The 24,931-nt window shown below is 40.3% G+C and overlaps 1 protein-coding gene across 1 annotated transcript in view; it reads left to right on the forward strand.

Annotated features, from left to right (window-relative positions):
- The window catches only part of DCHS2 (dachsous cadherin-related 2), a 227,994-nt gene that overhangs the window by 82,400 nt on the left and 120,663 nt on the right, over window positions 1-24,931 (forward strand). The window contains exon 2 of the mRNA XM_074375400.1: window positions 23,453-23,644. Coding sequence (XP_074231501.1) covers window positions 23,453-23,644 — 192 coding nt within the window. The remainder of the gene's footprint in view (window positions 1-23,452; window positions 23,645-24,931) is intronic.

The raw sequence follows: 24,931 nt of genomic DNA on the forward strand, positions 1-24,931 counted from the left end.
AAAGAAAGTATTTTCTTTTTCTTTTTTCTTTCTTCTCCTTCTCTCTCTCTCTTTTTGTTTTTGTTTTTGTTTTTGTTTTTCCTTAATGAGGAGAGTCTTTTCAATAAGTCATTGTGGAATGATTGGATATCTGTATGGAGAAAACCTTGACCACAATCTCACACCATTATTTCACAAAATTATTTTGAAATTGCTCATAGACCAAAATGTAAAATCTAAACTTTAAAACTTCCAGAAGAAAACACAGGAGAATACCTTTGCATTCTAGAGGTAGAAGAAGATTTCTCAGAGAGGACACAAAAAGCCCAAACCATAAAGAAAAAAAAAAAACAAAACTGGTAAAGTGAACTTCATAAAAATTAAAAAGTTCTGTTCATCAAGCGACACCACTAAGAAAATGAAAAGATAAGCTACATACTGGGAGAATATATTTGCCGAATTACTATAATCAACACTGAGATATCAAAGTCAATAAAAAATAAGCAATATACTTGAACAGACACTTTACACAAAAAAGACATCTAAGAATATTTGATAAATTTATGGAAAGGTGTTCAGCATCATTAATCATCAGGGAGATGAAAATTAAAATCATAATGATACACTAATTTACATCCACTAGAATGGGTAAAATTAAAAAGACTGTTGGCATCAATGTTGACAAGGATGTGAGGCAGCTGGAACTCTCACGTGTTGCTGGTAAAATACTAAGGGGGAAATGTTCTGTAGTTTCTTCTGAAGTTAAAGATACACTTACCCATGACCCTGCAATTCCATGCCTAGGTTTTTACCCAAAGAGAGTGGAAACATCTGTCTACAAAAAGACACATACAAAAATATCCATAGCAACTTCTTTCGCCATAGCCCCAAACTGGAAACAACACACATGTTTCTGGTGAATGGATAAATACGTTGTGTAGGGTCAAGGAAGGGGTTCTGGCACAGGGTGAAACGTCCTGTGGACTAATGTTCTCTTGCGACTTGTTCACAGCAGCTGGGAATTCCCTCTCTATCCCTTTGTTTCCACGGGTACCCCTAGGTCTCCCTGAGTGTTGTGAAACAGCTTGGAGCTCTGAAAACCTCAGCAGAACATTCTGGGCACAGCTGGAATTTACTTTGTTTACTGCTCAACCACTCAAGTCCTAGACGAGTTATGGATTCAGCTTTGGTGTCTGAATCCCTTTGCCACCAACTCCCTCTGCTGGCTTTGAATTTACATTTTCCTTCTCAACTCTTTTCCCCATCTAGTGTGGTTTTTTTTTTTTTTTTTTAATTTCCTTGGAATGTCAAGATAGCCACCCCAAATGGTAACAAAATGTTTATTTATGAATAAGCACTCAACAAAACTTAGTTACTATGATTCCCAGCTGTCCTTTTTCTGCCCACCTTCTTGTCTGTATCCATCACAACTCCAGCCCTTCTATGGGTCACACTGTGTGACTTAGTAGTCCTCGATACCATCATTGTACAGCAGTGAGACACATCTCAAATAATGTGCTTTTCTCCGAAATGTGTAGTGCTTAAAAATGTATTTTCACAGAATATTTCTAACTATTAACAGATTTGTGCTGACTAGTTTTTCATATTGCTTGGCAGGTTTTAATGTTAAAATCTTGCATGCCATCTGCTTTGAGGGGAGGATTAGGAGCAAGGGAAAGGGTGGGTAGGTAGAAGCTGAATTCTTCTTAACCGCTCTGGGAATGATACCATATTTTAAAATCAATCCAGAGTGGAAAATGGAAGTTGCTTTCAGGCATGACAGTCCAGCATTTACTGCTCAGTTTCTGTTTCCAGTTCTCTCAGAAGACAGATATCATGAAAGCTTTCATGAAACTCCAAATCTCCTCTTAAGATGCTGTTTTGAAGGTAGGGAAAAAAACAGAACACTGAGGAGCTTATGCGGATAAAGGGAAAAATAAGTCTGTTTTCTGTTCCCCTTCAATTAGCTAGAAGGATGTGGGAGCAGGGAGTGAAGTCCTAAGAATTTGATCAGGTTAGAGGAAAAACTGTCCTTTATTTTTTTCATTTTTCTTTGTTTTTTGGGGGGGGTTAATTAGGTTTGTTTGTTTGTTTGTTTATTTAATAGAGATACAGAGGATTGAACCCAGGACCTCATGCATGCTAAGCATGTGCTCTACCACTGAGCTGTACCCTCCCCCCCAAAAAACTATCCTTTTAAAGCCTTTGCCAGTGTAGACCTGTAATGAAAGACCGCTGTTAAGTAGGATACCTGAATGAGTTGAGTTTTTGAGATGCAAGTCTAGACTTGAGTAGGAATGGCGAATTAAACGTCTTCATCTAGTCGATTTACCAGCATGCCTTGTTTTATTGCTCTTCTCAGATAATTGCATTTTTTAGGAACTGAAAGTCTGTGGAAACCCTGTGTTAAGCAAGTCTATCAAAGCCATTTTTCACAGTATTTGCTTATTTTGTCTCTGGTCGCATTTTGGTGATTCTCACGATATTTAAAACCTTTTCATTAATACTATATTTTGTTATGGTGATCCCCGATCAGCGGTCTTGGTTGTAACTACTGCAAAACGATTACGACTCACTGAAGGCTCAGACAATGGCTAGCATTTTTTAGCAAGAAAATATTTTTAAATTAAAGGATGTACATTTTTTAGACATCATGCTATTGCACCAGACTACAGTGTATTGTAAACATAACTTTTATATGCACTGGGAAACCAAAAAATCTGTGTGACTCACTTTATGGTGATATTTGCTTTATTACCATGGTCTGGAATCGAACCTGCAACATCGCCAAGGTTCCAAGATGTGCCTGTAGGTGACTTTAGTGATCGGGGCTGGCAGTCGGGAGCTTCCTGGAACGAGAATGACCAGGAGCAACATTATTCTGGGGAGAAGCCTTATAAGGATAGACATCTAATAACATTCATTTTTCAAAAAATTTTCAAGAACTTTGGAATTTCTACTGTATCATAAGCACATTCCTTGGGACCTGTCTCATTGCTGAGCCTTATAATGATGTACTGGGGTGTAGTCATTGAGAACTACTGAGCCTCAGGGTGACAACAGAAGGGCTGGCGTCGTGATGGGAAAAAACAAGAAGGTGGGCAGGAAAATGAGAACTGGGAACAGTCATAACTAAGTTTTCCTGAGTGCTTATTACATGCCAGGCATTGGGCACTTTCTGTACATTATTTCATTGAATATTCACCCTGGGAAGTGACTGTTATTCCCATTTTACACAATTAGTAAGTGGTGGATCCATGATTCAAAATCCTGTTTAGCGTCCCTAATGTTAGAGGGCGTAGAGAAAATCTACCATGTGGAATTCCTTACTTGAATGAAAGTAAAATCAAATCAACAGATATCCATTGATCACTTTGATCCATTGAGCCTTATCCATTGATAAGGTTTTGTGAGGACATAGATGTTGGATTATTCAGCCTCAAAACAGAAGGAGATCCTGCCATTCATGAAAACATGGACAAACTTGGAGGATGTTATGCTAAGCGAAATAAGCCAAACATCAAAAGAAAAGTACTGCCTGATTTCATTTGTATGTGGAATCAAAGAGTGTTTGAAACATAGAGTAAAACAGTGGGTTATAGCAAGAATAAACAAATGGGACCTAATGAAACTTACAAGCTTCTGCACAGCAAAGAAAACCAGAAGTAAAACAAGAAGACAACCTACGGAATGGGAGAAAATTTTTGCAAATGAAACCCACAAAGGCTTGATCTCCAGAATATATAAGCAGCTCATACGACTCAATAAGAAAAAAATAAACAACCCAATCCAAAAATGGGCAGAAGACCTAAATAAGCAGTTCTCCAAGGAAGACATACAAATGATCAAAAGGCACATGAAAAAATGCTCAATATCACTAATTATCAGAGAAATGCAAATCAAAACTACAATGAGGTATCACCTCACACCAGTCAGAATGGCCGTCATTCAAAAATCCACAAATGACAAATGCTGGAGAGGCTGTGGAGAAAGGGGAACCCTCCTACACTGCTGGTGGGAATGCAGTTTGGTGCAGCCACTATGGAAAACAGTGTGGAGATTCCTCAAAAGACTAGGAATAGACTTACCGTATGACCCAGGAATCCCACTCCTGGGCTTGTATCCAGAAGGAACCCTATTTCAGGATGACACCTGCACCCCAATGTTCATAGCAGCACTATTTACAATAGCCAAAACATGGAAACAGCCTAAATGTCCATCAACAGGTGACTGGATAAAGAAGTGGTGGTATATTTATACAATGGAATACTACTTTGCCATAAAAACCGACAACATAACGCCATTTGCAGCAACATGGATGCTCCTGGAGAATGTCATTCTAAGTGAAGTAAGCCAGAAAGAGAAAGAAAAATACCATATGAGATCGCTCATATGTGGAATCTAAAAAACAAACAAACAAACAAACAAAAACAAAGCATAAATACAGGACAGAAATAGACTCAGAGAGAGAGAATACAGACTTGTGGTTGCCAGGGGGGCGGAGGGTGGGAAGGGATAGACTGGGATTTCAAAATTGTAGAATAGATAAACAAGATTATACTGTATAGCACAGGGAAATTTACACAAAACGTTATGGTAACTAACAGAGGAAAAAATGTGACAATGAGTGTGTATATGTCCATGAATAACTGAAAAATTGTGCTGAACACTGGAATTTGACACAACATTGTAAAATGATTATAAATCAATAAAAAATGTTAAAAAAATTACATAATTAGGAAGATAATAAAGGACTATATCTCAAAAAAAAAAAAAAAAGAAAAGAAAAGAAAAAAAAAAAAACACCTGAGGATGAAATGACTCAAAGAGAACAGTAAAGATAAAATAACTCAAAGACAAAAAAACAAAAAAAACCAGTGGGTTATTGAAGAGGATGGGGAGACATGGTCAAAGGACACAAAGTTTCAGTTACGTATGATGCATACATTCTGTAGCTCTAATGCACAGCACAGTGACTATGGCTCATAATACTGTATTGCATCCTGAAAATTTTCTAAGAGAGTAGATATCAGGTGCTCTCGCCACACACACCCACGCACTGGAAATAGTCATAATGGGTGTAGACATAGAGATGCTTTGGTTTTTGTTTTTGCTTTGGGGAGGGACAGAAGTCCCATCTGGTATGCATGAAGGTAACCAATAAGTGAGACAGGAGGGAAGGGGGCAGGGCACAACCACTGAAGGAAGGGCACAACCACTGAAGGAAGGACACAGCAATTGAGACCAAGACAAACAGGTTAGCACCAAGATGGTGGAAGGTGCTGTGAGGCTCAAGGTCTACTGGAAGTCAAATCTTCTGCCATCTTGGTTTGTTCGTTTGTCCTGTCCTCTGTTGCTGTGTCCTTCCTTCAGTGGTTGTGCCCTTGCACCTTCCCACCTGTCTCATAAGGAGATGGGTATGTAAGTTACTTAACTGTATTAATCATTTCACTAGGTGTAGGTATATCAAAACATCATGTTGCACACCTGAAATATATACAATTTTAATTTTTTAAAATAAGTTAAATTTTTTAAAAGGATAGAAGATAAACATGTATCAGGTGGGACTTCTGTCCCTCCCCAAAGCAAAAACAAAAACCAAAGCATCTCTGCGTCTATGCCCATCCTCACCTCCTCACCCTCTTTTCCAGGCTGGGTCCTTGGTCTGCTAATCACACTTTCTTTGATATCCTCAGTCTCTCTGCTTCCTAGCTACGTTCGTTCTATGTACTTCTACTCTGTCCAGCTGAGAGATGAGCAAATATTCTGAGATGATGTGCCAGGTTTTCATTACTCATTTTCTTGTGAATGAGAGAGAAGGGAAAATTGCTTCCCTGCCCACCCCTCATCTCCTCATTTTGAGATGCTGTTGCTGTGAGAGCAGGACTACAGAATTCATTGGCAAAGGTGAAACCTGGGTCTCAGGAAACGCTGTTTTTAAAAGGAAATCTCTTGTAAAAAGTAAATGCTTTGTCTGTCCTTGAGAACGTTAACTGTGGGATGGGTAAAACTCAGATTGTACGGCACGGTGAGGCTTAAGGAGCAGGGAAGTATGGCCGCCAAGAAGCAACAGTTATTCTAGAAAACCAGATTATGCAGCATCACGAGATTAAAGGGTGCCACAGTCTTGCGAAAAAGCAAGTCATATTTGGTAAGAAGCCTAAGAAGTGTAAGTGAAAGTATTAAATTTTATGGGATGCAGTGTCTATTTAAACAGAGCCCACATCCTAAATTGGGCCATTTTCAGGGAGGCAAATGAGCTTTCCTCTTGAATGTCGACTAGGTATCTTAGACCTGGGTAGCCCTGATTTCAAACTTTTGGCTTAGTTTACGGAAGAGGTTGAGAACAGATAGAGAGAAGATAACCAGTTATTACGTCCTAGCCCAAATTATCGGTGTGGTGAAATAGGATTTGAGAAATACGTAAGATTCTTTTCCTTAATAAATGTTCAGTCACATAACCCTTTATGTCCCTTCCCTGTTCCAAATTTTGTGGACTGTCCAATGTCATTAGAATAAAGGACACACTTGACTTTGTGTTCTACTTTACAGTGTAATGACCTTGGGTAGTCTTTGCTTCTACGACCTGCCTCTGAATCTCTTCTCCCCAAAGTGCGCATGGGTTAGATAGTCAGGGCTCTTATTTTATTGCTCAGACTGTTCATTTCACCAAGGATGCCTTCCTCTTTTCTTAGGCTTTCCAATTCCTACCAATTCCTTGAGATCCTGTTTAAAGAAGTGTTGGCAGGAAGGTTTAAGACATACAGATAAATCAAATAAGGACTAGTCAGTGTTATAAGAATGACACAGATAGATAGCCATGGGCGTCTGGTGGACAGGAAGATCACTTCAGCTCAGTGCATCAGGGAAGAGGTAGCCGTTCAGTGGAATTCTTGGAAGATGGAAAAGCAGGAAGAGACACACACACACACACACTCACACATGTACACTCATTCAGGCGTCAGCCAGGGGTGGGACATGGGCCAGACAGTCCATGGTCTTCTTGGATTCGAACTCAGAGCGACAGCCCAGCCTGGCTTCAGCTGTCACCCCTAGTGTGTGACTGACTGTGTGTGCACCTGCAGGGGCAGTGCGGGGAGTGGTTGTGCTGGCTGGGGACAGGGTGAATAGCAATTCTTGGAAGAGGTAGCAATTGCATGGGGCCTTTGTATTCAAAGAAATGAATGAATTAGGAGGATTGGATCATATTGAAGTAGAGGGGGAAGGAATTACCTGCAGAGAGAACACCACGGGAAAAATCCTGGAGCAAGGAGTGTGTGCAGCAGTGGATTGTGTTTTGACAGGAACACAGGCATTAAAAGTGAAATAAGAGAAAATAGGTTTTAACGGTGGGTCGGGGACACACCATGGAAACTTTCTGTGAATGCAAAACGTTGGCATTGGGGACTCAGTAAACTCTATTCCTTTCTTGAGTTCAGAGCCAATTGAGAGATCTCAGGAGTCAACAAACTGAAATTATAATCTCATCACTATGACCTTGAAAGCTGATTAGAGGATGTTCTTTGAGACCAGTGACCAGACAGAATTACCAAACAGGCGTGGGAATCATTGGGCAACTCAAGGCTTCTCTTGCAGCGGAACACCTCCTACCACGTGGCAGACAGCAGGGAATTAGCTTCTTCCCCCGTCCTTCCTTTCTTTCCTTCCTTCACCCCCATATTTATTGAGTACCTACCATGTGCCAGCTACTCTTCTACCTGCTGAGGACAAAGTATCGAACAGGACAGACACAGAACTTAAATTTGAGAAAGAAATTCAAGGCTGACCAAATCTGAAAAGAAAATCCCAGAGAGGTCTCAGCTAATTCTGCTCAATTTCTTCCCCCAAACTCAGGACGCTTTAGAACCACAAAATGACAAATGTTCACCTCACCCAATTTCCTAACCTATAAAATGATAGTAAGAATTCTTTCCTTTAATAAGTCCTCATTTTTTTTAAGTCAAATGAAAACATATTGACAATGTTAGCATACTGTTCACAGATGAAGAAATGTTTAGTTAATGAACTGTAGTGTTTTCTGCTTACGCTCTTTTCTCTCTCTTCTTAGCAACTGTTATTACCTTAATTCCTCTTTGTCCTCTGATTCATTCTTTCACTTTCCTCCTTAACTTGCCTACTTTTTACCACTAAGGATGCTTGAGTACTTTCCAAGAAAACCCTCCCCTGAGTGGCTTTCAATAAAAGTCCCAAAGCTACTCTGCATTGGAAAGAAAATTTGCTGGTGCTTTGGGAATGCTTTAACTCATCATTTAAGTTTGATAAACTTCTGAGTGTACAAAAGAATGTAGTCAATGAGAAGAAAGAGTTTCTCTTGGAGCAGGGGGCTTTATTATTGAGTGCTGGGCTGGACCAAACACCACACTGAGCAGTAGGAGATAATAGAGAGCAACATGGAAATGGTCCCTCTCTTTGAAAAGCTTTTTTTTTTTCTGTGGGGGAGAAGAGAAGAGACCACAAGGGTGGTCAGTGATGGAGCAACACAGGGGTCTATGAGGATAGATGGGAGGACCATTTGAGGATGTGCTCTTTAAGGACTTCAGCCTGGGTCCCTCAGGTGATGTTCTGCGGGCTGAGAACCTTCAGCTGAAATAGTTTAGAAAAATATATGGGCACGTGCACCACAAGGGCATAGGATGGTATTCACTAAGTTAACGGATTTTGTACTCCAGCTAAATAAAAATATAATGTGAAGCAGCTAACAAAACTACACGAAATTTACAAAGGTGAAAAGAAAATTAAGAAAGTCAAGGCAAAAGGAAAGGGAAGCAGCATGGTAAGATGAAGCCAGGAAGAATTTAGTTCCTGGAAATAGGGTCTGCAAGATCACGCACTTGGCGTTAAAGCTGGTACCATTTCCCGTAGTGACAAGATTCATAGTGTCCCCGGGTGAGAAACATTCCTTCTGCTCAGAAGATGCATTGACTTCCCTGGAGCTAAAAGACCGTGGGAAGATTTTTCCTGTAGGTCTTTACAGAGGGGACACTGAGATGTGATGGGAAGTCGCCTCTCAGTGCGCTTAAGGTCAACGTGCAGTTCTGTACAAAGTGTTTGTGTCGAGAACAGGGAGCCAAGCAGTGCAGCCCACGCTTCCTTCAGATCTACGTGAACTGCTTTCTCTCTTCCTCCAGGAAAGGAAAGCTGCTAAGGAGGCTATGTTTCCAGACCTTAGCATTTGCCAACAGTGATGGTGACACTTTTGTAGGCATGAAAACAGCAGCTAATGCTGTTTCAGTAAATCGTACTGGAACTCACAGCTGTAAGTTTATAGTGTGGACTCCCTCACTTTGACTTCCCACTATTTGTCTTTTCATTAGGACTTTTCAAACCTAGGGGTCCTCCTTGAGTTTAGGGTGCACCTGTCTGTGTTTATATCTGAGAGAGCACCCTTCTGCTGGGAAGACTTCTGTGCATAAATTTAGGGTACCCTTTTGTTTTACAAAACATATACAGGAGAGGTATAACTAAAGATAAAAGTCACGTGATTCTAAATAATGGTATTCATTCCCCAAAAGAGAATGAGATGCTTAAACATGGATCCTTTGAAAAAAAAAAATCTAGTAACTAGCTCCCCTCTCCAGACTGTTCAGGCTTTCAGGGTGTCCTACGTGGGTGGAGTGGGAAGAGGGTGGCCCTCAAAAGTCACACAACATTGAAGCTTCATATATTTATACACACATATATGCATATGGAGTAAAGCAGGCTCAACAGAAAACACTGCTTACAAAAACACATCCTTTAAAAAGTGAACATTGGCCGTGATAGCATCCCGAGAGAGAACACCTGTTAGGAGACTGGGGTAGATTCTTAAGGTTTTTAAAATTTCCTCTGGAAATAGTAACATTGATGTAACCCAGCACAACAGCTTTCTGTCTTGAACTAGGAAACCAATCAAAAGGAAACAAGCCTCACTTTGCCGTGGGCCAGGTGGAACCACGTGGCCCGTCACCTTTGCCTCCTGCTGCTCACGTCGAAGGAATGCAGGTGATGGCAGGGAAAGTCGTATCTGATTTTCTTCCTCTGCTGGGGAACACACAAATGGAGCCTCCAAACACGTACGGTCTCCTTTGTATTTTAGATTTTTTTTTTAAGTGAAAGCAAGTTTATTTAGAGAAATACACATTCCATAGACAGAATTTGTTCGTCTCAGAGGGGAGAACAGCCCTGGAGCATGGAGTCGTCTCCAGAAGTGACAGTGGCCATAGGAGATAGATGCACACTACACAGACAAGAGTGCAGGCTGTCTCAGAAGACAGGAGAGGCAGCCTTGGGGTGCAGGGCTTGGTTAATATTTATGGGCTGCGTGATTTCATAGGCTACCAACTGGGAGGATTATTCCAGCTGTTTGGGGGAAGGGGTAGGGAGGAATTGGCCAGCATGGGAACTGACATGGGGGCTGTGGGTGTGGCATTTAGAGCTAATGTACTACCATGGGCCTACAATGAGGCTCAGGGTCTACTGGAAGCGAATCTTCTGCCATCTCTAACTAGTTTATGTCCTCTCCTCAATTGCTGTGTCAGTCGTTCAATGATCGTGCCCTGCCCCCTTCCCTCCTGTCTCAGGAAGGCCCAGTTTTATTCATGGTACGGTTTATTTAATGGTGTTATCTTTTACATATTTGAGCCTTCTTATTCTGTGTCTTAATAGTCGTGACTGCTTTTGAAGGGTACCAGAATGTATTTTAGATTTTTGCATGCAGTGCAACCTGGATTGTGTGAAGGGCTTGGAAAAGTCAGGTGTGGTGCTTCCAGTCTCCCTGACCATGTGCCCCCCCCCCCCCCCCCCCGCCTGGGCTTTTTTCCCCATTTGCATGTGGCCACTCTCTCGGAGAAGCATTCCTCTGCTGCAGTCTGTCAGCCTTTATAACTCTTTCTCTTCTTCCTCAGTACCTTGTCTCTTCTTGAAACCTCAGTCCGAATAATTCTCCGATCCTTCTCTTTTTGCTTCGGAGTGGAGGAGAGAAGACTTAGTCCCGAAGTGGAGGTGAGGAAGAAGGCTTCACCGACCTGGACAGCTGTGGGTTATCTCAGAGAATAGTGTTCCCAGAGAATAGGTTCGTGCCTTGCGCAGGAAAGAGTTCAAGAGTGAGTCACGGTAAAGTGAAAGCAAGTTTATTTAGAGAGATACACACTCCATAGACAGAGGGGGACCCGTCTCTCTCAGAAGGGAGAGTGGCTTAGGAGATACACGCTTCATAGGCAGAATGTGGGCTGTCTAAAAAGGGGAGAGGGAGAGGGAGAGAGAGAGGGAGAGGGACCACAAGATAAGAAGTTGTTGGTTTTTATGGACTCGGTCATTTCATACGCTAATGAGTAGGAGGGGTTATTCCAACTATTTTGGGGCAGGGGTGGGGATTTCCAGGAATTGGGCCCCATGCACTTGTTGACCTTTTTTGCAGCCTAGGGACTGTCTTGGTGCCTGTGGGGGTGCCATGAGGCTCAGGGTCAAATCTTCCCCCATCTTGGTTCTAACCAGTTTGTCTTATCCCCAATTGCTGTGTCATTCTTTCAGTGGTTGTGCCCTGCCCCCTTCCCTCCTGTCTCAGTAGGCCATCTCTCATGGTAGGTAGGAGTCCCTCCTTCCCTCCCTCCCTCCCTCGCCGACCCAGCTCAGTGCGCTAAAAGAGCCCTGTCTCTCCAGAACCATCATAAAAGCCTTTCTCTTCCCTTAGCCTGTGAGGCCCTAGACTCAGAAGCAATAGGACCATTGCACCACGTATGTTATTCTTTTTAAACTCAAAAGTGGGCTCTTACTGTACCCATGCATTTTTACAACTTCTATTCTTAACAGTATATCCTGGTTATTTTTCTATGTGTGTATACATGGATCTGTTCTATTCTTTTTAACACAAGCGTACAGTTCCACTGTATAGCTCTAACATTAACCAACTCCATTGTGATGGACCTTTTGTATTGTTTGTAATTTTTTACTGGAAAAATAAGAATATTCTCAACATTCACTGGGGATGATCAACATTTCTTTATCTTTACCTATGTGAAAGGCAAAAATAATATAAAAAGATTAGATCAGAGCTTATTAGATGACTTAATTATTTTTGAAGTCAACTGTCTCCATGTGTGTTTCGTGGCCTGCATGTCTTTCTTGTGGTCTCTCAGCCTCATTCTGTAACTTCCACTTCTGAATTAAGGGGCAGAGTTGGTCTACAGCTATTTTGCTGGGTGTTTTTCCTCTCAGTTGGGAGATGGACTAGGAGGGTAACTCCTAGATTTTTGACTTGAGCCACAGGCTGGATGGAGATACCATTTGATTGGAAAAGACTTGGGGGAAAGTGGCTGGAGGCAGTGGGAGGGAAGAAGTGAAAAGTTCTATTTTGGACATTTGGTTGAATGTGAGATGCCCATGAACCTTGCCCAGTGGTCAAGTCATGGAGGTTCTTCCATATGTGAGTCTGGAGCACAAGGAAGTCAACTCTTCCTTTGAGGTTGTCCTAATATAGGAGGTATTTAAAATCGAGACTGGATGAGATCACCAGAGCAGGGAATCCAGAGAGAGAGAAGAGGAGACATTTATGCAGCAGCTTGAAAGCACTGATGAATGTGCATATGAGGCAGATATGAACATAAATCCCACTGTGAAATCCTAGAGGAAGGAGGAAATAAGAAAAATAAGATATCAGCTTTTGTAATCCCTGTTTCTTCTGCCAAATTTCATATAAGGCTCATAACTGGCCAAAGAATTTATGCCTGAGCTTCAGGGAAATAAACCCTTGGAGGAAATATTTAGCTAAGATCTTGTCATCAATTTGTTTGTTATTTAGGGATTTATGATATTAGACATTGTGAATATCTCTACTAATCATATAGTATTTGTAATGCAAGTTCATTTGTGAATACACAAAATGTTTCTGATCATGTAATTCTTTTTGTACCCAGATACTTGGATACCATGAAAACATTCGATTGAAGATTGATTTGTTCTTGAAACACATTTTTCTTTCATTTTGTTATAGTCTGGTGATGAAGAGTAGTGGAAAGTATTTGAAAGTGTCCTAATATAGGAGGTATTTAAAATCATGAGACTGGATGAGATCACCAGAGCAGGGAATGATGGTTGCTTTTACCAATGAAAGTTTTACTGTGATACTGTTTGTGAAAACATAACAGAGGACAATAGCAAATAGTAGATGGTAAGACGCCCTGAGAGAAGTTTACTCCTGTTACTAACACTGTTAACGCCGCTAACAAACCATTGAAATGAGACCTTGAAACTCAAGAAACTTAATGCAGTTAGAGCTTGTGAAAGTCCAAGTCGTGAGGGTTTTTCAGGTGCATCTGAAAGTAAAAGATGATTTAGATGGGATTTGGGCTACGTCGTATGAGTGCGTTGATTTTTGAATGTTACTATTGAGCAACCAGTTACTTAAAATCGCTACCTGTATTTCTGTTCTTTTGCCACAAGATTCTTCAGACTATCAAAAGCCTAAATCAGACCGCTGAAATTAGTAAATAAAGCAAAAGCGAGTATGATTTTTAACATAAATCAGTGGCTCTGCTACTGACAACCTAATTTTTATGCCATAAATATCAGTTAATTATCCTTTTAAAGATGAGTATCTTACCTGTATTGGAAGATTCGACCTCATTAAAACAGTGTCATTGGTAGGAAAGAGCTCTGGGAGGACCACTTCTGTGGCCCGTGGGCTGGGTGATTCTGTTCCTCTAACTTGAGCTTCCTTTGATTCCTTTCAGCAGAGGTACATTGCAGGGTTTGGGGTTTTTAGTTTTTGTTTGATTTGAGTGTGTATGTGTGTGTGTGTTTAAGGTTAAAAGGATCTTCACAAAAGTAGACAATGTTTTTAGTTTTAGTTTTTCCAATGACAAGCGTTATTAAAAGAAACTTTTGTAAAACATGAAGGCATGATACAAAACTTGAACTTAGTGAAAGCATTTGGCTGGGGCCCGAAATAAAAGAAAATGGTTTAGGTTCTTCTTCTTCTTCCTCCACAGGTATTGTTGCTCCTTCTTTTTTATAATTTAGCTTTTCTCTAGGAATACAGCACAGAGGCGGCGGTGAAAGGAGGGTGAACTTGCCTATAAAACCAGCTCAAATGCAGGATCTCAAATGAGCCCCTGACACACATTAGACTGAAGTCACTTCAAGTCACTCTCTTGGGCCTGAAGTGCTGACTGTTTTCTAACAAAATGTTTCTCCCGATGCTTTAGGTCAGGGGTTGACGAACCCCGGTCCAGGCACAGGGACCAGATCCAGCCTGTTGCCTGTTTTTGTAGCCCTTGTGAGTTAAGAATGGTTTTTGAATTTTTATATGATTGGGAAAAAAAAGAGAAAGAGAAATCATATTTTGTGGTAAGTGAATCTGACATGATGTTCAGATTTGGTGCTTGTAAATCAGACTTTTATTGGAACAAAGCCACACATTGACATGTTATCTCCGGCTCATTCCTGCTAAAATGGAAGAGTTGAATAGCTGTCAAAGAGGCCTTATGACCTGCAAAGCCTAAGATATTTATTCTCTGGCCCTTTACAGAAGAAGTTTGCAGACTCCTGCTTCAGAAATCAGTAATGCCCCAGGCCTTACTGCAACTCCCATACATCTGCATTTAGTGGATCTTCAAGAATGCATTATTAAATTTGCTTTGCTAATAGTTTCTTGAGGATTTTTGTATCAAGATAATGCTGGCCTTGCAAAATGGGTTTGGAAGTGTTCCCTCCTTTGCTTTATTTCCTTTTCATTTTTGTTCTATATGTTGGATTTTTTTTTTGCATAAATGAGGTATTTTATATGTAATTTTTTATTGGCCGTTTTTTACTAAACATGTGTCTTTCTATACACAGTTTCCATGGCTATGTTGAATTCTATCTTATGGATGAAGTATAATTTATTTAATAATTCTTTTATTATGGACTTTTGGGGTTTAGAATAAATAATGCTACATTATATGTCTTTTATACAAATATTTGTCTACATATATTCCTAGAAATATACTAACTGGGTCAAGGGATATTTTCAGGTTTGGGAGAATGTTTACCATATGCGTGTGGTAAAAACAAAGTTATTCTCCAGATAGGCTTTAAAAATGAATGCATATTTATTTCATCTCTGCCACACTTAATGTATTATTTGAATGACTGCCAATTTGCTATTTTATTTTAATGGTTGCCAATTTTAATGATTGCCAGTATGTGAAAAATATTATTTTGTTTTACACCTACTTTGTCACTAGTGAAGCTGAATATTTTATTATTATTATTATTATTTTTAGTGGAGGCACTAGGGATTGAACCCAGGACCTTGTGCATGCTAAGCATGTACTCTACCACTGAGCTATACCCTCCCCCCTGCTGAATATTTTAAATATATTTATTCTTCTGTGAATTATTGTTCATATCCTTTGCCTAATTTTTTGGTAATGAGAAATCAATATTATGTTTATTTTTAAAGATTTATTTCCATAATCACTTTTTTTTTCATTTCATACAGACGTTATACCAAATTTGCATTTAGGTATTTTTGTGTGTGGTGTTTTTGACACAGTGAAGTTTTAAATGGTTATGTAGTCATTGCATTGACTTTTCCCTTTGTGATTTTTGTCCATCTGTTTTAGTTTTGTAATTCCTTTTTGCTTTGAAATTTCTTTCCAGTGCAAGAATCAGTCAAGAATTTTCCTATATATTCATTGTGCCTTAAATGATTTCATTATTTACATTTAACATATCTGTGTATAATTTATTTTGGTGTGAGGTTAATATCAAACTTGATTTTTTCCCCATGTACTTTGCCAATTTTTCTAGCAACTTATGTGGATAAACCCACATTCCTCTGTGGTTTATGATGTTTTCTTTGTATTAGAGAAAAAACTAGGTTTACCAGGATCTGTTTCAGGTCCTACTTTTGTCTTCTATGGACCTGCCTGCCAACTTTTTTTGTTTTCAGATCACACTGTTTTTCAATTGTTTACTTTGTAATAACTCATAGAACAAGTTACAACCTCACCCTTCCCCATTGGTCTCTTCTCACAAAATTTCTTTTGGCTTTTTTTGGGGGAAAGAGTGGGGCAAGAAGTAGCAGGATTAGTGGTTTCTTAATCCCACTCCTTAATTAAGGCAATAAAAACATGTTATCAGAACAGTAACCTTTTTTAAAATTGCAATATGATAGTATATATTCCGTTTATTCTAACAGCTTGGTCAACTTCTCTGAAAATAAAATACAGTTTTGTTTCCAACTTCTGAATGGTTCCACATGCCTTAAGATAGTTTTCATTTTCTTTTGCCAGTTTTAGCATTTTGGATTTTATGCTATGATGACATAGTTTGGTGAACAGATTGTGTTTTGGGAATTAAAAAAATATTCCTCAATGAGTGTTTTCTGGGTGTTGTGAAATGTCTTGTTGCTGTCACTGTTTAAGTTTTAGTTCATAACCATAAACTTAACTCTGCCATCCAGAAAGACCTAGAGGGGGACAAGGAAAATATGGAACCCGAAGAAGTGCAGTGAGAACACAGAGATCATGTGGTATTGCCCGCAGGCAGGGAATAGCGGGTGCTCTCCTGAGCTACGGAAGGAATGGTCTGGTGGTTAAGATAAAATGCAAGTCAAATTGATGAGAGTTATCCACCTTGGGCAAGGGTGATTTTTTTTCCCTTTGGTCTTGCCATTCCTACCCCATACCTTTCCATGGTTTCCACAATATTCACTCCCTCTTTCACCTTGCCAAGCACCACCTGCTTGCCATTCCACCATTCTGTCTGGGCAGCGCAGATGAAAAACTTGGAACCATTCATATTGGGTCCAGCATATGCCATGGACAAGATGCCCGGACCCATATGCTTCAGGATAAAATTATCATCATCAAATTTCTCCCTTAGATGGACTTGCTGCCTTTGCCATATTGGCATATGAAGTCACCACCCTGACCTGTAAACACTGGAATAATTCTCTGAAAGCAGGAACCCTTGTAACAAATCCCTTCTCCCCAGTGCTCAGAGCATGACAGTTTTCTGCTTGTCTTTGGAAATTCGTTTGGAAACAGCTCAAAAGAGACATGGGCCAAGAGCTCGCTGGCTATGGCTGTGTCAAAAAAACCATGGTGGGTTGACCGTGGCTGGGCAGTGCGTGAACCTCCGGAGGGTGTCCGTGGTGTCTGCAAGGCTGTCTTGTTCTTCTGTGTTTTCCCTAAGAGTCAAACTAGAGAGACTAGTTCTGAAAGCTATTTCTAAAACATGCTTGCATTTTATACACAGCGTTAGATACATTCATTCACGCCGCACATTTTTATAGCATCTTCAGTATGAGCCAGGCACTGCTGCTGTGGGTGCCGGAGATGCAGCAGGGAGCAAGATCAGCGTAATTGCAGCAGGGAAGACAAATACTGCACACACAAATAAAAATATATAATGTCGTGTAGAGATACGTGCTCTCAGGGTGGGTGACACAATTTTCTGTTGTTTTAGTAATATCTCTGGCTGCGATACAGTAAGTGAATCGTAGTGCCAGTCACTAAAAACACTGGGGGAAGAGCAGATTTTGGAGCAGTGGGACTGAAGAGTTTTATTTGATCATATTATATTTGAAGTGCCTATTAGACGCCTAAGAGGAGGTGTAATTGGTGGCAGGATGATGCCTGAATCTGGAGGGCAGGACCAAGATACAACATTGGGGGAATATACGTGGGTTTAATGCCTTGGGCTTGGGCCAGATCACTCAGGGTTGTGGATTAGTGTCCTAGGACTTTGGTAACCAATAACCATGAACTTCATGGCTTAAAGCAATAGAAATTATTGTTGCTCATGGTTCTAGAGGTTAGACTTCCAAATGCAGCAGGCCTTGTCTCCTCTGGGGCCTCTAGTGGGTAAACCCTTCTTTGTTTTTTTCCAGCTTCTGATGCCTGTGAAGTGTTCCTGGACTTGGGGCCCCATCACTCCACTCTCTGCTTCCGTGTTCACGTAGCTTCCTCCTCCTCTGTCTGCCACATCTCTCTGCCTCCTTCTTACAAGGACATTGGATTAAGGGCTCATCTAGATTATCCAGGATAAACTCCTGGCAAAATTGTTAACTTAATCACAGTTTTGGCAATACAAGGTAATAGTCACTCTTTGATAAATAAAATCCACGATTTCCAGGGATTAGGAGGCAGACAGTTCTTTTGGGGGACCACTGTTCAACCCCATTCAGACAATGAGTGTGGATTGAAAGTGAGGTGGTCCCCAGACTGAGCTCCAGGGCACTGCAGAGTTCAGAGGACAGGAAGAGAACAGAGCCAGTAAAGGGAACTGAAAGGAGTCAGCGAGGTGTTCCAACAGGAGGAGGGTTGGAGTGCGGTGTCTGATGAGGAGATGTTCCAATAAGAAGATGATTAAGTATGTGACAGGCAGCTAAGGGGTGTAGAAAATAAGGACCCAGCCTTGCTTATTAGACTTGGTAAGACTTGGTCGTTGGCCACCTTGCCAAAATTGTGTTCAAAGAGTGGCCTACTTGATTCCATTGTAGTCCCCAATGCTGAATCCAACTTCCATCGGACTATTATCCTGTTTCAGCTGTAGGATCTTTGGTTGGCCAAGGAAGTCAAATGTAAAAAGTTATCTGGTGATTTCTTTTTCTCCTTCTTTCTTTTTGAAGTTCTATGTGTGAGCGTGTTGTGTCAACAACCTTGTTTCTTCACACTAGTTTATGTTTATGGCAGAAACTTTGGAAATTATAACAAGAAAAAAATTAAAATGTTTTATTTAATTTTAAACTTCATTTGAAATACAGCCTTTTTTTTTTTTTTTCTAGGATGCTTTGGTTTCATTGCTCTTTTTCTTTTCTTTTCTTTTCTTTTTTTTTTTTTTTTTTTTTTTGGATTGGGCTCTGAGGCTTTTATATAGCAGCTACTAAGTTGAGTGATGTGATTGCCCAGCAGTAGGAAGGGACGGTGTTGTTAACAATATATCACCCCTTGACTTTTGGTTGACTTTTGGGTTTTTGGGTGCCAGTTGGCTGGGCAGTTGCCCAGTTGTTGAAGAAGAGACCTTCCCAGAAAGAGGGAGGCTATGCTGGTGAGAGGAAAGCAAATAGATCCGACCTATTTGTAGGGTATGAGAACATATTTTCAAGAGGCAGTTTGCCTTGTCTCCATGACACATTCATATGGAAAAATCCTTACCCAGAAGTTAAAAGGAAGGAAGTGGTAAAAATTCTTTAAGTTTCAGGACCCTAATAATGGAATCAGGGAACTATTAATATTATATTAATATTTTGCATCTTTATAATGCCTCCATTAAATTTGTGAAAGCTCACACTAAGAGAGAACAGTTCTCAGTTAGAATAAGTTGAAAGTAAAAGTCATCAAATTCATCCCAGTCCAAAACAAGTAAAATTGAGGTTGAGATGAGGAACACAAGGATGGCATGGAGGGAGCTGGACTGTGGCTCTCAGAATAGATTTAGGTATAAGAGCCTCCGAGGTCCCTAGATCCCCAATTTAACACCAAAGATAGTGATAATAGACTCTGAACAGATGCTTCTCACTTTGATTTGACAGCCATCTCTGAAGAAAGGGCCCACTGAAGGTATTTACTCACCAGGATTTCCTCTTGAAAATTAGGCAGAGCCAGTTCCATTTTCTCTTATTATAAATTACCTAAATTTTATGTGTAAGTCAATAGATATTGGAAAATACGGACCTCTTAAAAATGCTAAATTAATTATAGACATTCAAGACCAGTTATTAATAGGTAGGATATGCTGTTCTGGAATATCAGGTCAGTATTTTTAGGGAGCTGAGTAACACAGGGAAGAATATATCCTTATTTTATGACTCTGGAACTCAGGATCTGAACTGCTGACGTAAACTGGGATCAGCACCCTTCTGCTTTTGCCTTCTTATATTTTGCTTTGCCAAAGGTTCAGATGAGAAAACGTTCTTGAAAGTGGAAATAAGAAAATTTGTTTTATATAAGCCAAATTGCTTCTTAATATGTGCTATTATACACTGAGAATGAATTTCAAAATTTGAAGTTCATTGTATTTATCTTCCAATCAAGCCAAAGTTATTGAGAATACCATATGGTTTTAGAAGATATATTTGGTGTCTTTGGGAACTTGAAGCTACTAAATCATTAACAGCTGCCAGCATGGAATAGACCAAATGTACTTGCAATTTAATTCTTTGTAGTGGGGTAGTTTGTGGATTTCCTGGTTCCACCCATCTGATGGGAAGAATAACGCACAGGCATGTTAACTGGTTGCACAGGATGAATAATTTTGCCAGAGGATATGAGATGGATGCGAGCAAAGAGAAATTTAAAAGACTGTGTCATCACCTGAAGAAAATTAAAGAGGGAAATAACATTGCCAATTGTTAAGAGTCTCATCATATGCAGGGGTTCTCAGCCTTGGTATTCTTGATATCTTGGGCCAGAAAATTCTTTGTTGTGAGGTCTATTCTGTGTATGACTTAGCAGTATCTCTGGCTTCAACCCGCCAGATGCCAGCAGCACCTTCTCCCCAGCTGTGGCAATTGGACTGTCTCCAGACAATGCTTGAATGTTCTCATGGGGGCAAACTTGCCCCTGATGCAGAACACTGGGCTAGACTACACAGGTAGCCCCCAAAGTCACACTCCAGTTATATACTCAAGTTAGAGTGGGATGAAGGGCAGGCTTCTTGAGAGCTTGTGGTTGTTGAACATGTTACTGGGATGGGGTTTCCTTCGGGAAGCATAATAATTAAGGTTTAGCTTCTGAAGTTATATTGTATTGATGAAAAGTAGATCTTTTTTTCAGTCTGGAGTTAAATGAGTATAGATAGTAAGAATATTAACCTAAATGTCCATTGACAGATGACTGGATAAAGAAGTTGTGGGATATTTACACAATGGAATACTACTCAGCCATAAAAAATAATGAAATAATGCCACTTGCAGCAACATGGATGGACCTGGAGAATGTCATTCTAAGTGAAGTAAGCCAGAAAGAGAAAGAAAAATACCATATGATATTGCTTATATGTGGAATCTAAAAAAAGAAAAAAAGAAGGCACCTAATGGACTCATCTACAAAACATAAACAAACTTGCAGACATAGTAAACAATCTTGTGATTACTGGGGAGAAATGGGGTGGAAAGGGATAAATTTGGGAGTTCAAAATTTGCACATATTAACTACTATATATAACAATAGATTAAAAAAACAAATTTCTTCTGTATAGCACAGAGAACTATGTTCAATATTTGTAATAACCTTTAATGAAAAAGAATATGAAAATGCATATATGTATGTACACTTATGACTGGGACATTGTGCTCTACACCAGAGACTGACACATTGTAACTGACCATACTGCAAAAAAAAGTAGATGATTGATTGTCTTCTATTTTTCTTCCCTCCAAAGAGCCTTACAGACATATGTAGGACTGCTAAAACTAAATCTGTAGTAGGAGAACATTGGGGAACCTTCACTGGGTATGACTTTCCACTTACTTAAATTTCACTACATAGTAGAGGCTACTTGGAGACTTACAGAATCATATGGGCTTGCCTTCCTATTGAGATGAAGTGGCACTTGTGACAGAGACCGTATTCAGCTAATACCTTTGTGGTCCTCTGTGTTTCCTGGTCTCCCTATAAATTAGGTTGGGGCCATGTAACTAGTTCTGTCCGGTGAAATGTGAGCTAAACCTAACTTCTGGGCTGAGGAAGTCAAAAACCAGACTGCCTTCTCCGCTCTCTCCCCTCTTGTTGTAGTGGCTTTGGGAGCCCCACCAGTTATCTGTTCTGTGAACCAAAGACCAGCTGCTCCTTTCTTCCATTGTCTCTGTTCTCCACTCTTTTTTTTCTTTTAACGGAATGTCTACTGGTTTGGTTGTTGGACTTTCTGAATCGATCCACTTAATTCCCTTTTATTTTCAATGGTCATCACTTTGTCTAGTTTTCCACTTATGGGGACCCACCTGGAATTTGGCTGCGGAAAACAGAAAGTCCAGCTAAGACTCAAGAGCGCAGGCATCACTGTTGGTTGCCTTTCTTCGTGTTAATGATGTTCTGGTGAGAAAGCCACACGTGTGAAGTGAAAAGTCATTTGGAATGATGTTACACATGATCTAGCGACTTCTTCACTGAAGGAAGGTCAGCGGATTGGGGGAGTGTTTTTTCAGTAAGTAAAAGATGCAATGATGAAATGACAAGGGGTGACACCCGAGAGGCAGGATGGCACGTTCGTTAGGAGTGTGCCGTCTGCTTCTCAAACGCCTGGACTTGAATCCTAGTTTTGACTCTTTTTAGCTATGTGGTCTTTGGCACGTTGCTTTAGCTCCCTGGGCCTGACTTTTATCATCTGCGAAATGGAGTTCATTGTAGGTTACAAGTACGTAATGTATGGTAGCAGTTCGAATGGTACCTGCTGTGTGGCATGGAGTTCTTTTTTTTTCTTTCTTCTCCTCCTCTTCCTTCTCCTTCTGCTTTTTCTCTCCTCTTCCTCCTCCTCCTTCTTTTCTTCCTCCTTCTTCTCTCATTCTTCTTCTTGGTTGATCCTCCCTTAAAGTGCTTCTTTCATTGTAAGCGCTATTTAGATGTTTCCTGTTCCTATGTATTGGGTTGCAAATCAAACGTGTTATACCAAGCCTGAGAGCTCAAGGATACTTGGAGTTCTGTCACTAGCCTGATGTCTTTCTCACTGTATGCTCCCACAGTTAGCATGAATAAGCGAAGTGCTTCCATAGTTCCAGTTGCTTCGTCTTTCCTTCCAGGCATAGGATCACTGCTAACATAAATGGTATCTGTGGTCGAAGAGAAAGATACCCTTTCCTCTGGACAGTTAGAGATCCATGTCAGTGTGCCTGTTTGGGAAAGCAGAGCTGGCTTTCCCTCCCACACACCACCTGGGCAGGGTGCCTCTGTGCAGTGTTCAGTCTGCATGACGGTTTGGGACTCTGATGGGGGCATTACTCACGGAAGGAAATCTGGCTTGGGAAATTCAGATCTCATGCTGCAGGGTAGATTCTGTCAGTTGGATTGGATTGCTAGCAACTGCACCTGATTTCTTTGCCTTTCCTTGTTTTGCACTGAAAGGGTGAGGGCAAGGTGTTGAGCCCATCACTTGAAGGGCTTAGGGATGAGGGGGGATCCACAGATATGCTGTCAGGTTGTTAGCATATGGATCTTTGAAACCCTTGAGATTGGATGAGATCGCTTAGGTATAGTGAGTGGAGGAAGAAGGCAAATGGACTAAGGGCTGAGCCCTCGGGAGCACAAACTTTCAGAGATCGTGTGAAATATAGGAATGGGCAGAGGAGACTGAGAAGGAGAACTCCCAAAGGGAGGGGGAGAGTGAGGGTGAGTTGTCACAGAAGGTAAGAGAAGAGAGAGGGAACACCACTACACTTTGTGAGTTGCCATGGGGACCACTCAGTTGTGCACATCATGCCAGTGATTCACGACCTGTGGAAAGGTGGTGCTAGCATTTCTCTTTCCTCGCTGATCCACCTCCTGTCTTGTAGGTAAAAGCCTCTGATGCAGATGCAGGACTCTATGGCTTTGTGGAATATTCTCTTTATGCCGGGTTCCAAAGCTATGAAGCGCCTCAAGCATTCCAGATCGACCCACTGGATGGGCGAATCTGCGTTTCTCAGGATATCGACAGGGAAAGAGACCCAGCCACCTATGACCTCTTAGTGAAAGCTAAAGATGGGGTAAGTCTTTATGTATGAAATTTTAAAGATACTGCAAAGTGAACCACTGTGTATACATTACAGAGTACCGAGGATTATCAATCAACAATTGGCCAATCTTGTTTCATAAATCACTACTTTTGTCCTTTGCTGGAGTCTTTGGAATCAAATATCAGACACTGTATCATTTCATCCATAAGTAATTCAATAGTATCTCTAGCAGATAATAACTTTGAAAAAACACAGCTACAATACATTAATAATAATTGTTTAATAATAGCTAAAATCCATTCCGTTTAAAATTTACTGGATTACCTAAAAATGTCTTTTAACAGTTGGCATGTTTGAATCAAGATCCAAATACGTTCACAAGTGGATGTGATTGCTGTAGCCCTTAAATTTCAATCTGGAATAGTCAGCCCCTATCCTTCCCCCTTACCTTTTTCTCCTATGGTATTTATTTTTTGAAAAAAAAAAATCAAATCAATTGTCCTGTAAATTTTCCGTATTCTAAATGTGGCTGATTACATCCTCAGGATTCATTTACTGTGTTCTTTTATTGCAGTTCCTATAAACTGGCATTTCAAGCCAGAGACCTGATTAGTTCTGGCTTTATTTAGGAGGTGCTCTGTGCTTCCTACTGCATCAGCAGATACGTACATTATTTCATTAAGGGTCTCAACAGAGTGATTTTTGAATTCTATTATTCTTTTTGCATTTATTATCCGAAATCCTTCAATTAAGAAAAGTGCTCTCTCATCAACTATTTGATTACGCTGAAATTTAATTCATACAAGAAAGGCAGGATAATGCTTGTTTATTTCACTTAATTTTGTCAGTTTTTAGAATAATATGAGTGGGTGCAATTTACCATCTCCAAAGGTTACTGATGACTTTTTTCCTAGTTTGATGATAAATTCTTGGATGCTAATATATTTGATGCATTTCGCATGTTGCTTATCTTACCATTTCTGATGTTCCTATTAATTGACTCATCTTGGATCAGTGAGGGACTTTCAACTCAGCTCTTACATCTTTTTTGGTAAACTTTCATATTAACATATAAAGTACGTGCAGAAGATTGCACAAATCAGAAGTGTACAGCTCAATGGATTTTTGCAAAATGAAAATGCATGCATAGAAGCAGATGAAGAAACATTACCAGTACTCTGGGAGCCCCTCCCTTGGCCCTTTACTGTAACTATCCCGCCCACCCTTTAAGGATAGTCACTATTGACTTCTAATACTAAACGTTATCTGCCTGTTTTTAAACTTTCAGTGAATGCATTCATACTGTACGTGCTTTTA

The sequence above is a fragment of the Camelus bactrianus genome, chromosome 2, assembly GCF_048773025.1.
Source record: "Camelus bactrianus isolate YW-2024 breed Bactrian camel chromosome 2, ASM4877302v1, whole genome shotgun sequence".
Lineage (NCBI taxonomy): Eukaryota > Metazoa > Chordata > Mammalia > Artiodactyla > Camelidae > Camelus > Camelus bactrianus.